Source organism: Haliotis asinina, chromosome 5, assembly GCF_037392515.1.
Source record: "Haliotis asinina isolate JCU_RB_2024 chromosome 5, JCU_Hal_asi_v2, whole genome shotgun sequence".
Taxonomy (NCBI): domain Eukaryota; kingdom Metazoa; phylum Mollusca; class Gastropoda; order Lepetellida; family Haliotidae; genus Haliotis; species Haliotis asinina.
In genome coordinates this window covers 34,682,954-34,695,614 of record NC_090284.1, presented here as the reverse complement: position 1 = coordinate 34,695,614, position 12,661 = coordinate 34,682,954, and the positions used below count along the sequence as shown (strand labels likewise).

The 12,661-nt window shown below is 39.4% G+C and overlaps 1 protein-coding gene across 1 annotated transcript in view; it reads left to right on the top strand.

The window, feature by feature from the left end:
* LOC137284151 (uncharacterized) overlaps nucleotides 1–8,108 on the top strand; it is a 36,551-nt gene extending 28,443 nt beyond the window's left edge. Inside the window, exons 6-7 of the mRNA XM_067815840.1 lie at nucleotides 867–3,935; nucleotides 5,176–8,108. Of these exons, the coding sequence (XP_067671941.1) occupies nucleotides 867–3,935; nucleotides 5,176–6,377 (4,271 nt within the window). The 3' untranslated portion in view covers nucleotides 6,378–8,108. The remainder of the gene's footprint in view (nucleotides 1–866; nucleotides 3,936–5,175) is intronic.
* Nucleotides 8,109–12,661: the final 4,553 nt, after the last annotated feature.

Here is a 12,661-nt window from a genome sequence, read left to right as displayed (position 1 = left end):
GGAATTGATGGTAAACAATGAAAGTGAATGTAATATAATTAGGCAAAATATAATACTTTTTCTTGTACATGAGACAGTTTTTTAGTGCCATTTGAAAGAAATAATTTTGACTTGGCCGTAGCCAGATAATCCATTTGTCTGCTATAAGAATGAGTGTCTGTAAGAACGAGCATGACTGAATTAACAATTCATTAACACTTGCTAAACTTCCCAAGCTGTATTTCTGTTAGAAAAAAGCAAAAATGTGTTTCTCCCTCATCACTTTTTTTCAATAAAAAAATTGAAAAAAATAAAAGCGTAAAGTCCTACCACCATTGGAACTTCTGAAAGAAATGTGCATGAGAAACATTTAATTTTTTTTATGCAGCATTAGGTGAGCAGTAGTACTGTGGCACTGTTGTTACTTGTTTTCCTTAGAGGCTAGTTCCCTGCTGAGATGCTTAGTTATGTAACATTGTTGGACAATTACCTTTTGATAGGACTCTCTTAGTCTGTATAAAGTGCAAGATGTGCTTTCTTAGGCAGGAGCTGTTTGTAATATGTTATGCAAGTATGGTTCAACTGTACAAGTACTGTTCCCTTTACGTATGTGTCCTATGCTTGGCTGCGTTTAATCTAACAATGGATCTACTGCTTTTGTAGGGAGTTTGTACATGTGTTTTAACATAGGGAACATCTTTGACCAGAGGAACAGTGGTAAAGTTAGGTCTGCTTTATCTCATGTCAGTAGCCTTCTTTCAGTAGCGGATCTGTTTGAATTTCCTTGCTTTATGAATGAGCTTTATATAATGACATTGTTGTGTGTATTGATGTTGTGAAAAGAAGGCACACATCTCAATGATGGGGACATTTATATTCCACCACAGGCTCCCAGATTCCTGGTGCTTTTGACTCTGTGGGATCATCATTTGGAAGTGGCAACAATGGCCTGCCGCCCAGTATGCTGGCTTGCTGTGGCGATGTGCGGAATCAGGATGACTGGGGCTGGCAAAAACGACACTCCATTAGTGTCATGGACTACAGGAGGATGGGAGCCTTGGCAGAGAAGTCAAAGTTAATGAGCATTGAAAATCTAGAAAGACAAAGACTGTTGGCAGTATATGATGTCCCTCCTAAACGGATTCGTAAAGTTGAAACAAATGTAGTGTCCCAAGCTGTTGGTGGTCAGAGATCAGAAAGCGACAAAGCCAAGTCCTGTGTTTCCTGCTCTGATGTCCTAGGTAGGGTTTCTGATACGTCATCTCATGTATGTTCCCATGGTGCATCCTACTCCTCTCTTCCATATGAGAACAGCTCTCAACCATATGTCAGCGGTCTGTCCACAGCGTGCTCTGCAAAAGATCTGTTCAAGTTACAAAGCAGAGGAGATTACCATGGCTACTCGAGAAGCCTAGGAAGTCAGGGAAACTACCAACTTAGTGTCATCGAAGATGAAATAAGAATGGCAAATGACCGAACTAAAAGAAAAGAAGCCCTTCAGAAACTTCAAAAAGAGGAGAGTTCCTTGCAAAGAGAAATCACTCTCTTGGATGAAATTTTGCAAGTATGTAAATTTGATGACGATGGTAAAGCTGGAGAGCATAAAGGTGCCAAACCCCAAACAGTCATATTAGAGAAATCCTCTAGTCTACCTCAGAAGACAAAGAAAGATTTGTGGGTAGACACTAAGAAGTGTAACACAGAAGTAGCACAGCTCAGAACCACAGGGTCTGAAAAACAAAGCATTGATGTCAACTGTCTCAGTCCTAATTTGTTAAGCAAGCTGAAAGAAATCCCTTCTCATTCTAAACTGCTTGCTCCACTGCCATATGTAAACTTGTCTAAATATGATGAAGATGACAAGTCAGACCATGTACATGTTCCAGGAAGTGGAGACAAGTTTGTTTCCAGTGCCTGCAGCAGCAGCCTAAGCAATGTGTCTGTATTCAACAAAGAGAATTCTCCTCATACACAAGCTATTAAACAGAAACTGGGAGCCAGGTCCTCCAGCGAGTCTCGAATTGCTGTCAGAAACAGCCAGTGGGATGAAGAGGTGCAGCGGATTCCACAATGGCAGAAAGAACCAATATATGCCAATGAATGCATAACAAAGGAAAATACACCACCACCTGAACTGCCACCCAAAGGACCAGCATTATTAAGAAAGAACTTGTCTAAAACATCTACTGTTGTACCCCCTTATCCACAGCCAGGTATGAGTCTCACACCACCTGCTCTTCCTTCTCGAGATAGGAGTCGGTCTGTTGGGTCTCAGGGTAAGCTGCATGGATATGACAATGCTCCTGTGGTAGGTTACCAAACCTCTACACCTTCTACATCATCAGGTGGAATACAAGATTCCTACCTACTTATGGGGGGATTTCAAGAAGAGCCGAAAGCACCAATGGAGGGACCGCCTTTTGGTAATGGTAGCATTGATTCACATAGAACCAGTGTCACCTCTCGAGCACAAATAGTGGGTGCACAGGGGGGTAGATGCGCAGAAGTGTCTAGTCAATACATGGAAATGGGGCAATTTGAACCTGAATGCCCGAAGTTAAGAATTTCAGACTCATCATCATCTGAAAGTGATGTTTATGGATATTCCTCGAGTCCAAGACCTTCAATTGAGTTGAGAATAACTGAGCCAATAGATGAAGCTGGACCTTACATACGGCACCAAAGGCAAGAAAGCAACTATATGGAGATGACTGGTTTACAGAGTAACAGAAATTCTCAAGTCCTTCAAAACCTGCAGACTCTCCATACATATGTATCTTCAACACCAGGAGGTGATAGTTTGAATCAGAGTACAAAGACTGAGACGGTCAGACCTGCTATGCCTTTTCCGAATTTGCTCAATTTCCAAAAGAGGCAGTCTGATCAAAAGAAAGCACTATCAAGACCAATCATCAGCTCTAATTCTGGTCAGGCAGGTGAAAATACTCCCACTCAGGAGACCCCTAAAGAAGGTGGTGGTTTTCTCGCCAGATTTATGAGGAGAAGCTCCAGAGACCAGAAGGCAGCCTCCCAAAGTCAAGAGAACTTGACAGGAGGTCGAAGTCGAGCCAGTTACCTGGAACGTAGTCAATCAGACCAAGGAGAACAGAGTAAGCCTGAACTGCCAGAAACTGTTCCACACATAAAGGTTGGCAGACAGCGTTCATCAAGCTTTCCCAATAGACTCAGCTACCAGGAGGCTAATACTGAATTGAAAATGCCCCCTTCACCCAAAGACTTGCCACCTCCTCTTCCTCCGGAAAGGAACAGAGCCAGGGAATACAGAGGTAGTAAAAGTTTATCGCTGGATGACAAGCCTTGCCCCCCTGTTGAAATCATCAGTAAGTCCAGTAACAGTCAAGGGTTAAAGAGAAACATTACAGAACCTCTTCTGAAGGTTGAAGAAACCAAACCAGAGATGAGAGTTTTGACTGTCCTGCATGTACAGCAAGAGCTTCAGTTGTCAAATCCTTACCTTCAGTTGACTGAATCTTCCAAAACAGATGATGAAAAGTTGATTGAACTTTTGCAGAATGGTGGTAGTTCAAAGCTAGGAACAGAAGAAAAAGGAAACTATGCATCTATGTCGGAACTGAAGAGTAAAATGAGTTTGCCATTTCCTATGAAGAAACAACTGAGTGCCAATGAACAAGCAGCAGAGATAGCTCGCCATGTCACATCACTGCCTCCATTTATCCCACCAAAAACAAAGCCATACCCTTCAACTCTGTCGCCAGTGATAGAATCACAGTTATCACCCAGAGGTATGGCTTCTGATGCCATCTATGTGGAGATGAAGGAACTCCCTGGTAAAAGATCACCCACCACCTCCGATGCTTTTGCCCTGGACCCTGCAGGCCAGAAGGACAAGGCCCGTGCAACACTACGAATTTGTCCACCAGTAGAGGATGAAAATGGGAAAATCTGGATCCCTCGTAGTAGCCTGAACTCAGCAGGTATGTGCAGCATGAGGGTTTTCATTGGTTGGAATGCTGATAGCTTGGTATTGGAGCCTGCCACTTCTTTCTGTTGCTAGCCCTGCTGCCTCTCCAAATCTCAGTGCACTGCTTGCGATGAGAATCACAGTAACTGTCCATTGTATCACAATGTTCTTGCTCAGAAGCTTCATAGTAGTCGTATTTTTTTTCTATTTTATTATATTTTATGCTTCTTGTATTTTCACTTTATTCCTGAGATTTGGAGAGAACTAAATCATATATAGATATATCGCTTGAAGGACTGGTGGAAAAGTGTGTCAGTTAAAACATCATATAGAAAGACTGTTTTGTAGTTTAATCTGTATGTCATGTGTTTTGTTATAACCCGACTCTGTGAAGTGTTTCCATGTTGTCTGCTTAGAGAGTTCAAATATGACAGTGGATAATTTTACTCAGGCCTATTAAAAACCTCTAGATAGTCTACAAGGTGATGAGTGTCTGATAAACATGTCAGGCTGGCAAAAATAGTGACTCGTTATTAATCTCATCTCTAGCCTAGCTCGCACTGCATGTAACATCATTTGTTTGCCTTTAGCTGCAACAACACTAACACACTGCTTTACATGTGAGCCTCAAACCTGAAATATACCTTTAACTTGTGTACTGCTTGGTTAAAAGTCAACATTCTTAGATACGTTTGAGTTCTCGCCACTTCTGAAAGTATAAACTAAGACTGTGTTGATGTTATATAGTCTATCCCTAACAGCATGCCTGCCTGTTTCCCTGCTTGCTAAACACTTTCACATGAACACCCCTCTGCACATTACTGTCTCAGCATAACGTGTACCTTCATTGTTCAGATGTGTATATATATATTCATCATCTAAATAATTACATGTTTCTTCATGTTTCTTCTTCTTTAAAGTTGTCTCATTTATGTGTTTAATAGTATGCAATTTTCTTTTTTGTAAAAGTTCCCATGGAAAAGACCATGTTTTTTGTGGTGTGAGAAACTGTAATATTTCGTGTACATGTTTATTTGTGCTGTACCTTTCGGTGTGTTTGATATGGCATGTTAGGGATAAATATAATTCAGTTCTTAGTTACGGTGTTTGTGTAGTCGTTACTGTTCCAATATGATAAAACTGCATATATGTATCAAGACATTATTTCAATTGTGTCAAGAAGTGCAGTAAATGTTTATAAATTCCTAAATTTATATTGTATATGTGAGCTTACTCTACAGTTACTGTTACAGAATCTGCCAGTGGGTCATCCCCTCACAGTGCCAAATGTTGTGACACCCAGAATTTACACTATAGTGCTCTGGTGGTCTCTGTTGATGATCTCAATGACAAACTGGATGCCATTTCTGTCTCATCCCATGAAAGTAGTGACAATCATAGTATTCGCAGTGAAGACACTGTTCGTAGTAGCCCCGCCTCAACCATACTGCGGCCGAGGTCGGGCAGAGACTACCAGTTCGTAGAGCGGCGACATACAGCAAGTGAAAGCTGTACATCCAGCCCCCAGACACCATACTCGCCATCGTCTGGAACTGTCTTCAGTTTTGAAAGTACTATGTCTAACTCATCGCATGGCGAAGAGTACAATGCCTACATGAATGTGGATATGACACCAGGTGCTAAGGATTCTGTGTTGAGCCACAAACATTTGTCTGATCATGAAGTCTCTCCTGAGAGGACGCTTCGAGACAAGCTGATCAATGAAAGAGATAGGCGAAGCAGTGAGCGAGAGAAAGTAATTGGTGAGAGAAACAGGTTGAATAGTGAAAGGGACCGAATCAGCAGTGATAAAGAAAATTTACATAGCCCAAGAAACAATCTAAGAGGTGACAAAAATCAATTGAGTCCTGAAAGGGACAATGTTGGACAACCACAAGACAAGCATGATGTCGATTTTGTTCTACACCATAGTGATATGAAATGTGAAAGTCCAGAGAAAATCATCACTGAAATAGACAGATTAAGTAGTGATGAGAAAGCTAATGGTGACAGAGACACTGCCCATGTTGAAGGAGATATCCAGGATGACCTACACTCGGACAGTGAACACTCCCCCTCATGTAACAAGAGTGCATCATCACCCCCTCTATCCCCTTGTGTGCCAATGTCCCCCATACCACCAGAGCAAGTGAACCCCCAGTTAAACTATGCAGAGATTGACTTGTCCACAGCATGTGCTGCAGCATCTCCTACAGAAACAAAGAGAAAGCCAAAGAAAACTGTGCCCACCACCCCAATTGCATATGCAACAATCGACATGCTTGCCACGCATGCCGTGAAACAGGCAGGGATTGAGCATGCCCAGTCTCGTGAGGACAGTCTTAGGCGCAGTGTCAGTGTGTGTACTCGGAAAAACTCTACTCCTTTGGTGAAAGATAGGAAATATTCAATGCGAGAACGCAAAATGAGCACAGGTTCTTTAGGTGACACATAGCCTTTTGCATGCTTTGTGATGTATTTATGACCTCACAGTGCCTTCATTATTTCTGTAAAATGCCGCTAATACGAAAGGCAGCAGTTTTAAACAGTGTGCTCAAAATGTTCTCTCCTAGGAATTCTGAGATCGGTGGGTTACTTTGCTCAGTTTACCACAGTACAAGGGAGATAACTCTTATACCCAGTTGTGAGTCCCATTTATGTACTGGAGATTTTTTGTGTTTTTGTGAAGGTCTTATTTATGTTGTCACCATGTTACCTTATATTTATTTATGTGTTCTGTATTTGTATAAAATTTCAATTGGCATCGCCTTGCAAAAGATAAAGTTCTGCAAATTTATGTTTATATTGATATGTCTCTTTTTCTTGGTTGTTTGGGGACAGAGTAAATGGATTTTACTTGAACATGTGTTGTGTACTGGATAGAACAAAAATGAAAACAAATAATGCCTGTCTACTTATGTTGAAAGAGCTGAAATCAGAGGTATGTTCAGTCAGTTGAAACTGAAATGTAAGACACCTTCATTTCACAGTTCTGATAACTTATTACTAAGACAATAGATTCTTCACGTCTAAATTGATATCTTTATTTGAACATGTGAAGAAAACCAGGTCACACACAATTGACTTTCCAGTTGCCATGGTTCTGCTGTGTATCATTTGGCAACAACTAACATAGCAGTTGAACAAAGATCGTCGTTCAGAACACAATGTAGGCTGCCATTGTCATGTCTATTTGGCATTCCTCATTGTGAAGTTACAGTGAACACTACCTCACAATAACATACCATTTCTCATGGAGGTGCTTTCAGCTAGGTTATGATTTGTTAGCTGTTCATTGAATAAATAATTCATATTATTCTTGAAATACCTTTTTCCAATTGATCTCTGGAGGTATTAGGTCCATAAAGACTAGTAATGACACAGTGGAGCACACCAGACAGACAGGTTGCCTTAAGCTGCTGAACTTGTTACATACACGTTATCAGAAGGCGAAATAGCTCCATGATTGTTGATTGGCATTTCCCAGAATTTGACAGATGACAAAATAAATAGCTGGATGGAGGTGGGGAGTTAACATAGATGTCTACAATTTATGTTTTTAATGTGTGAAGTATCTATCAAACGAAGTTTGGCCTAATGACAGTCTCAGTGGTAGGGACATAGGTAACATAAAAAAACTTTACTGAATAGAAATTAATGCACAAATGAGCAGTGCAGGTTTGTTTTTTGTTTTTAAGTCCAAAGCAACATATTTGTAACAGACCATAGATTTATGCAAATTTGTGTGTGATGATATTGTATTACAAAAGACACTTTTAAATATCCATTTTGAAGTGTAACTAACCTTCATTATAAACCATAGTTGACGTGAAAAATGATAATTTTAATACTGAAAGTATTAGGGCTGTGGCTGCCATGGAGACTCGCTATCACTATAAAAGTAAACAGATAGGAAGGGGGTCATATCAAAAGGAAAACCAGCATGAGTGTTGTAGACAGTGGTTGGGCTCAGTCTAGGGGATAGAGATAACAGTTAGATAAAGTAATCCTTTGGGGGAATTAAACTGGGATAGTAAACAGCATGTGATAACAATTTACAAATAATATCCAGTCCTGTTGATCTTAAGATGATCATGCCACCTATATATTTTGAGACGTTATTAACCCGTCAGATTTAAATTATGGGTATCATAATCTTTTACATATTTCAACATGAACCATATGAAAGAAAGACACGAAAGATGTTAATCAATTGATGAGATATAATTCAACATACATGAAAAAGCCTAGAATATCTTTGAGATGACCCCTTGTGCATGACGGCTGCACGTGCATTTTATGCCAGGTGAGTTGACAGTCCATCACCATACCTGGCTGACCTCATTGTCATCTATAGCCTGATGATCTACTGTATAAGTTTTGCCCACTGATACATGTAAACATGCATTCTGGATACCCAGTTACACATCCCACTGAAACCCCTAGTTACGCAGATGTGGGTTATTTTGACGTATGCTGTTTGCAGTTGTGTAAGTATTAAGAATACAGAGTAATTGCCTTAAAACAGTGGTTATTACTTTCCTACAGTACTTAAGCTATGAATAACATCTCGAATATATTAATGTAGTGTTTCAATATCTGTCCTGCATAAGGGTCTGAAAGTGCGTCTCATATACATGTCAGACATGATGAAAGATCTTGCATTCCATCCTGTCTGAGTACCCTTTATCATAAGACTAAAACCATACACGTGATGCTTGTTCATTTTGTAGTCCAAAAAGTTAAAACAAATCTTCAGACTATAATAATTTGACTGTAACAAGAAAGAAACTCACAGAAAGAACTGCCTATTGTTAATGTAATGTCCAGGTTGAAATATCACTAGTCTGCAATCTGCTTTTCTCAATGTTGCATCAAAAACCATTTCTGTAAGTGTTGATTTCTTCATCCCATGAAACTAGATGTCAGATGGAACTGAGCAGTGAGCAGGAACACAAGACATTGATATACATTTGCGACCTTTTGGCGTAGATGGTTTTGACTCCAATCCATGTCAGTTTTTCAATAACAGGACCATAACACCAGTGCCATAGGAGGACACACCTCCAAATACTGAGTACTTACTTCCCCTAAATCAATGTTGTTATCTCATTATAGCCAGCTGTTTTTGAAGGTGACTATGTAAAAGCTATTCATACTCATAACGTGAGATGGTTTATGGAGGACTTTGTGGTGTGATGCAATGACTTGCTGGCTTGTGATGTGTCTGCTTCTGGGTTCCAGAATGAACATGCCATGTCTACTATGTTTAGTATGGTCATGTATATAATCTGAATTCTTGACCAGAACATTGTACTGCAATCTATCATGAGATGGTTAACTCTGATACAGAACCTCTTCAAGGGAAGACTCAAAGTATCATTGTCAGAACTTGGAGTATTGTCAGAATGAACAAACCTTAAAGAGCAGGATATCTTGATTTGCTAAATTTGGTTCAAATTTGAAGAGTTGCATTAGTTTCCTTATTTTGAACTGACAGAAAACCAAATGAGTTTTTATTCAGACCGTCATTTAAACACTTTCAAGAGATTTTGTTCAAAGTTGGTGATCACAATTCATTTCTGTAGGACAGGTGCAGTACAAAGATCTATTTTGATACTACTAATTTATTATAAACTATCACAAATTACATATTTGGGACGTGTATGAAATGGGGAAAGTCCAGTGACAAATTTCTTAAATCAATAACTTTACAATCATTTAATGGCTTGTTTCCCAATTTTGTAACGACTCCTTTGTTTATGGGAAAAGTGCAGTGCAAAGTTTGATGCTTATCTTTTATATTAGTCGAGAAGACCGTTTATTAATTGTTGTTCAGCTAATGTTGAGACTTACAGTCTTGCTCACATTGTTTGACCTCTTAGAACTGAAATATTTGGGCCAAGATGGCAATATATTGAAATCACTACAATTTGGAAAGTGTTTGTATGATTAGAGGATTAACTTAATGTCAGATTTCTTCACATAAAGAGGTATCATGTCAGAGTTGAACATTATTTTAATAAGATTGAATTATGCTGTGAAGTATGTTCAATTAAGTCCAATTTCAGACTCAAGTGAGTGGTGGAGACAGAGGTATCTTACCCTACTGCTGTGCAGACATTGTTATCACTCTGCACAGGTGGTACACTGGAACCTATGATTGGCTGTAATTATTCACTTCCCCAGGACCGTCATACCAAGCAGACAGCACAAGAGACTAAGTTGTGATATATTCCATTGTGATTAAGGGAATATGGCCTGTCTCGTCTTGTATACAGGTATTGTATCCATTAAAGGCCAAGGATGAAAAGCTGTAATTACCTTTCTGAATTGTTTTGGGGCAGTTGTGGTGCTGCTGACCAGTAGACATATGATAGTTGTGTAGTGAGGACTCTGTATTGTGACTGACATGCCTATGCTGGATAACAGGCTTTTGGTCTTACTCAGTTTCTATGGTTGATATAGCCATGATTAGAATGAACAGATTGCTTTAGTCTCATCATGGTGCTGTGTTCAATGTTTTGGGATCAACTTCTTCATGTTTATGTTGACAATAATTTGTTGTTGAAATGTACAGTGTGATTGGTGGAAAACAGATTGTGCAGGTGCCTGCGGACGGTTTGTTTTGCTGAGAGTCATGGACATTTCTTTGGCCTATATGTATGTATATCTGTTGTCAAAACCCATTTGGCATAGCATGCTTTCTAGCTGTGTACAGATAACACTGACATATTGTCTTTGTGTGGAACGGTGGATTCTAGTAATCTTGTTATGGTTCTCTTGGTGACAAGTTGTGACAGGTTACATTGAATGTCCAGCTGCATGGTAGCGAAACAGTGAAGCATTTCTCAACACTGACTCTCACACCTAATGAGCAGGACTTATCTTTCCCAGTACATCTGGACTTTCATGTGCTGTAAGAAAACAGTTTGGTCTTGCGTAAATTTTTTATCCCAACAGAAAATAATGTTAGTAATCCTGTTTATGGAATCTGTTATTCTGGGGACATATTGTTCGGGTACAAGGATGTTGATCATTAATGATTGGTAAACCACTGAAAGGATGACTGTTATATGACCATGCCCAGATGAACTTTCCTCTCACTACGTGAACCACACCCACGCATCATGAAGTATTGCACCCATAATTCTCTACATGTACTGTGGTCTACCTTAATGGCCAAGTATTTCACTGCCATGAATTGTCTAGGAAATGATACCCAGATTCCAGATACAAGCATGTTTTGATATACACCCTGTTTCCTCCCAGAACGTGCACTGTATCCCGGAATGTGTCACATGGCAGTTATGTTGTGTAATGTCAATCAGTCAGTTTCAGTAGATCATGAAGTCATTGTAACATGTATATTTCTGATGGTGCTACTAGTTTCAGTCAAACAATGGCAGATGCTGCCTGATGTGTGTACAGGCAAGGCAAAACAAATTGTCCGTTTCTCCTGTTTGTATTTAAGCAAAATTTGTTTTGGAAAATAATGTTGCAAGAGATAATAAGGACAGTTGTTTTTGCCTTCCTATGCTTGTGTGACAGCTGTTGCTGCTGCTATCAGTGGCAATGCACAGAACAGGGCAGTTGCTGGCTTGAAGGATTGTTTTTCAATAGAGTACAATTATGTGATTTTTTTTTTCATTTGGTAGTTTGTTGTCACCATGCCTGTCCAAAACCTGGAAACATGAATGAGTAAGAAATGTTTGCAAACAGTTGAAATGTGACATATATTCATGAAGAGATATTGCTGTTTCTTTTAAGAAAGTTTGCAGTTTGTACAATTACTCTATCTGAGGAAAGTACCGGTTTCACACACAAATTCATTAGATACCTTCTCATCCTTGTTCCATATTTATTTTGTAAAGGTGGTAGAGCTAAAATATCTGCACACATACCCTTAAAAGAGTAACTAGAGATTGTCTCCTGTTTCTTCTTTTGGCATGGTGATTTTATTCTTTCAGACAGGTGCTTGTTTTAAGTATAGACATACCAATTTGTGCCAACTGTTTGTTTATAGCAGCAGCAGCCTGTCAATACATGCTTGTGTGTGACTGAGACTGAATCATTGTCAAAGAGTGAGAGCTGATTTTATATGATTTTTATGGTAAATTATGCTTGTTATGTTTGTATTTTTGTTAGAGACTGGAGTACCCAGCTTGCTTTGTGTCCAAATTCATCTGGAAGGTGAAACCATGTGCTAGATACTTCCTTTGTTTGCCAAATTACATCTCATTATCTGTATTGTGGTTTTCAACGAATGCATAATAAATTCATATTTAGTCATTTCAAGCGGTTTCTTGTGGTGTTTGGATGTGACTGATATGTCATAAATCTATGCAGTCAAATGAGTGTTGTCATCACACTGTGTGTCTGGTATCTGACATCCAGCTATACATAAGAAGCCTTATGACTGATGACAGGTACTAAGCCTCTTACAGAGGAAGTTACCAGATAGCGTATACATTGCATAGAGGTATATCTACACAACTTGAGAGTAAAGTTAGCAAATTGTTTCACCGTGACAAACAGCAAGGTAACTGGAAAAAAGACAAACTTAAGGTAATGATCATCAATCAAGTACTGGTGGAAGACACAGATTATGACTATGACATCCTTAAAGAATTAGTTGCAGTATTAGGAGGAGATGTAAACTGTGGCACAGAGCGTCTTTGAAGGCATGTCGCCAACACTAGAAAAGATCCAGTGAATCCATATAGCTGATGGCCACCC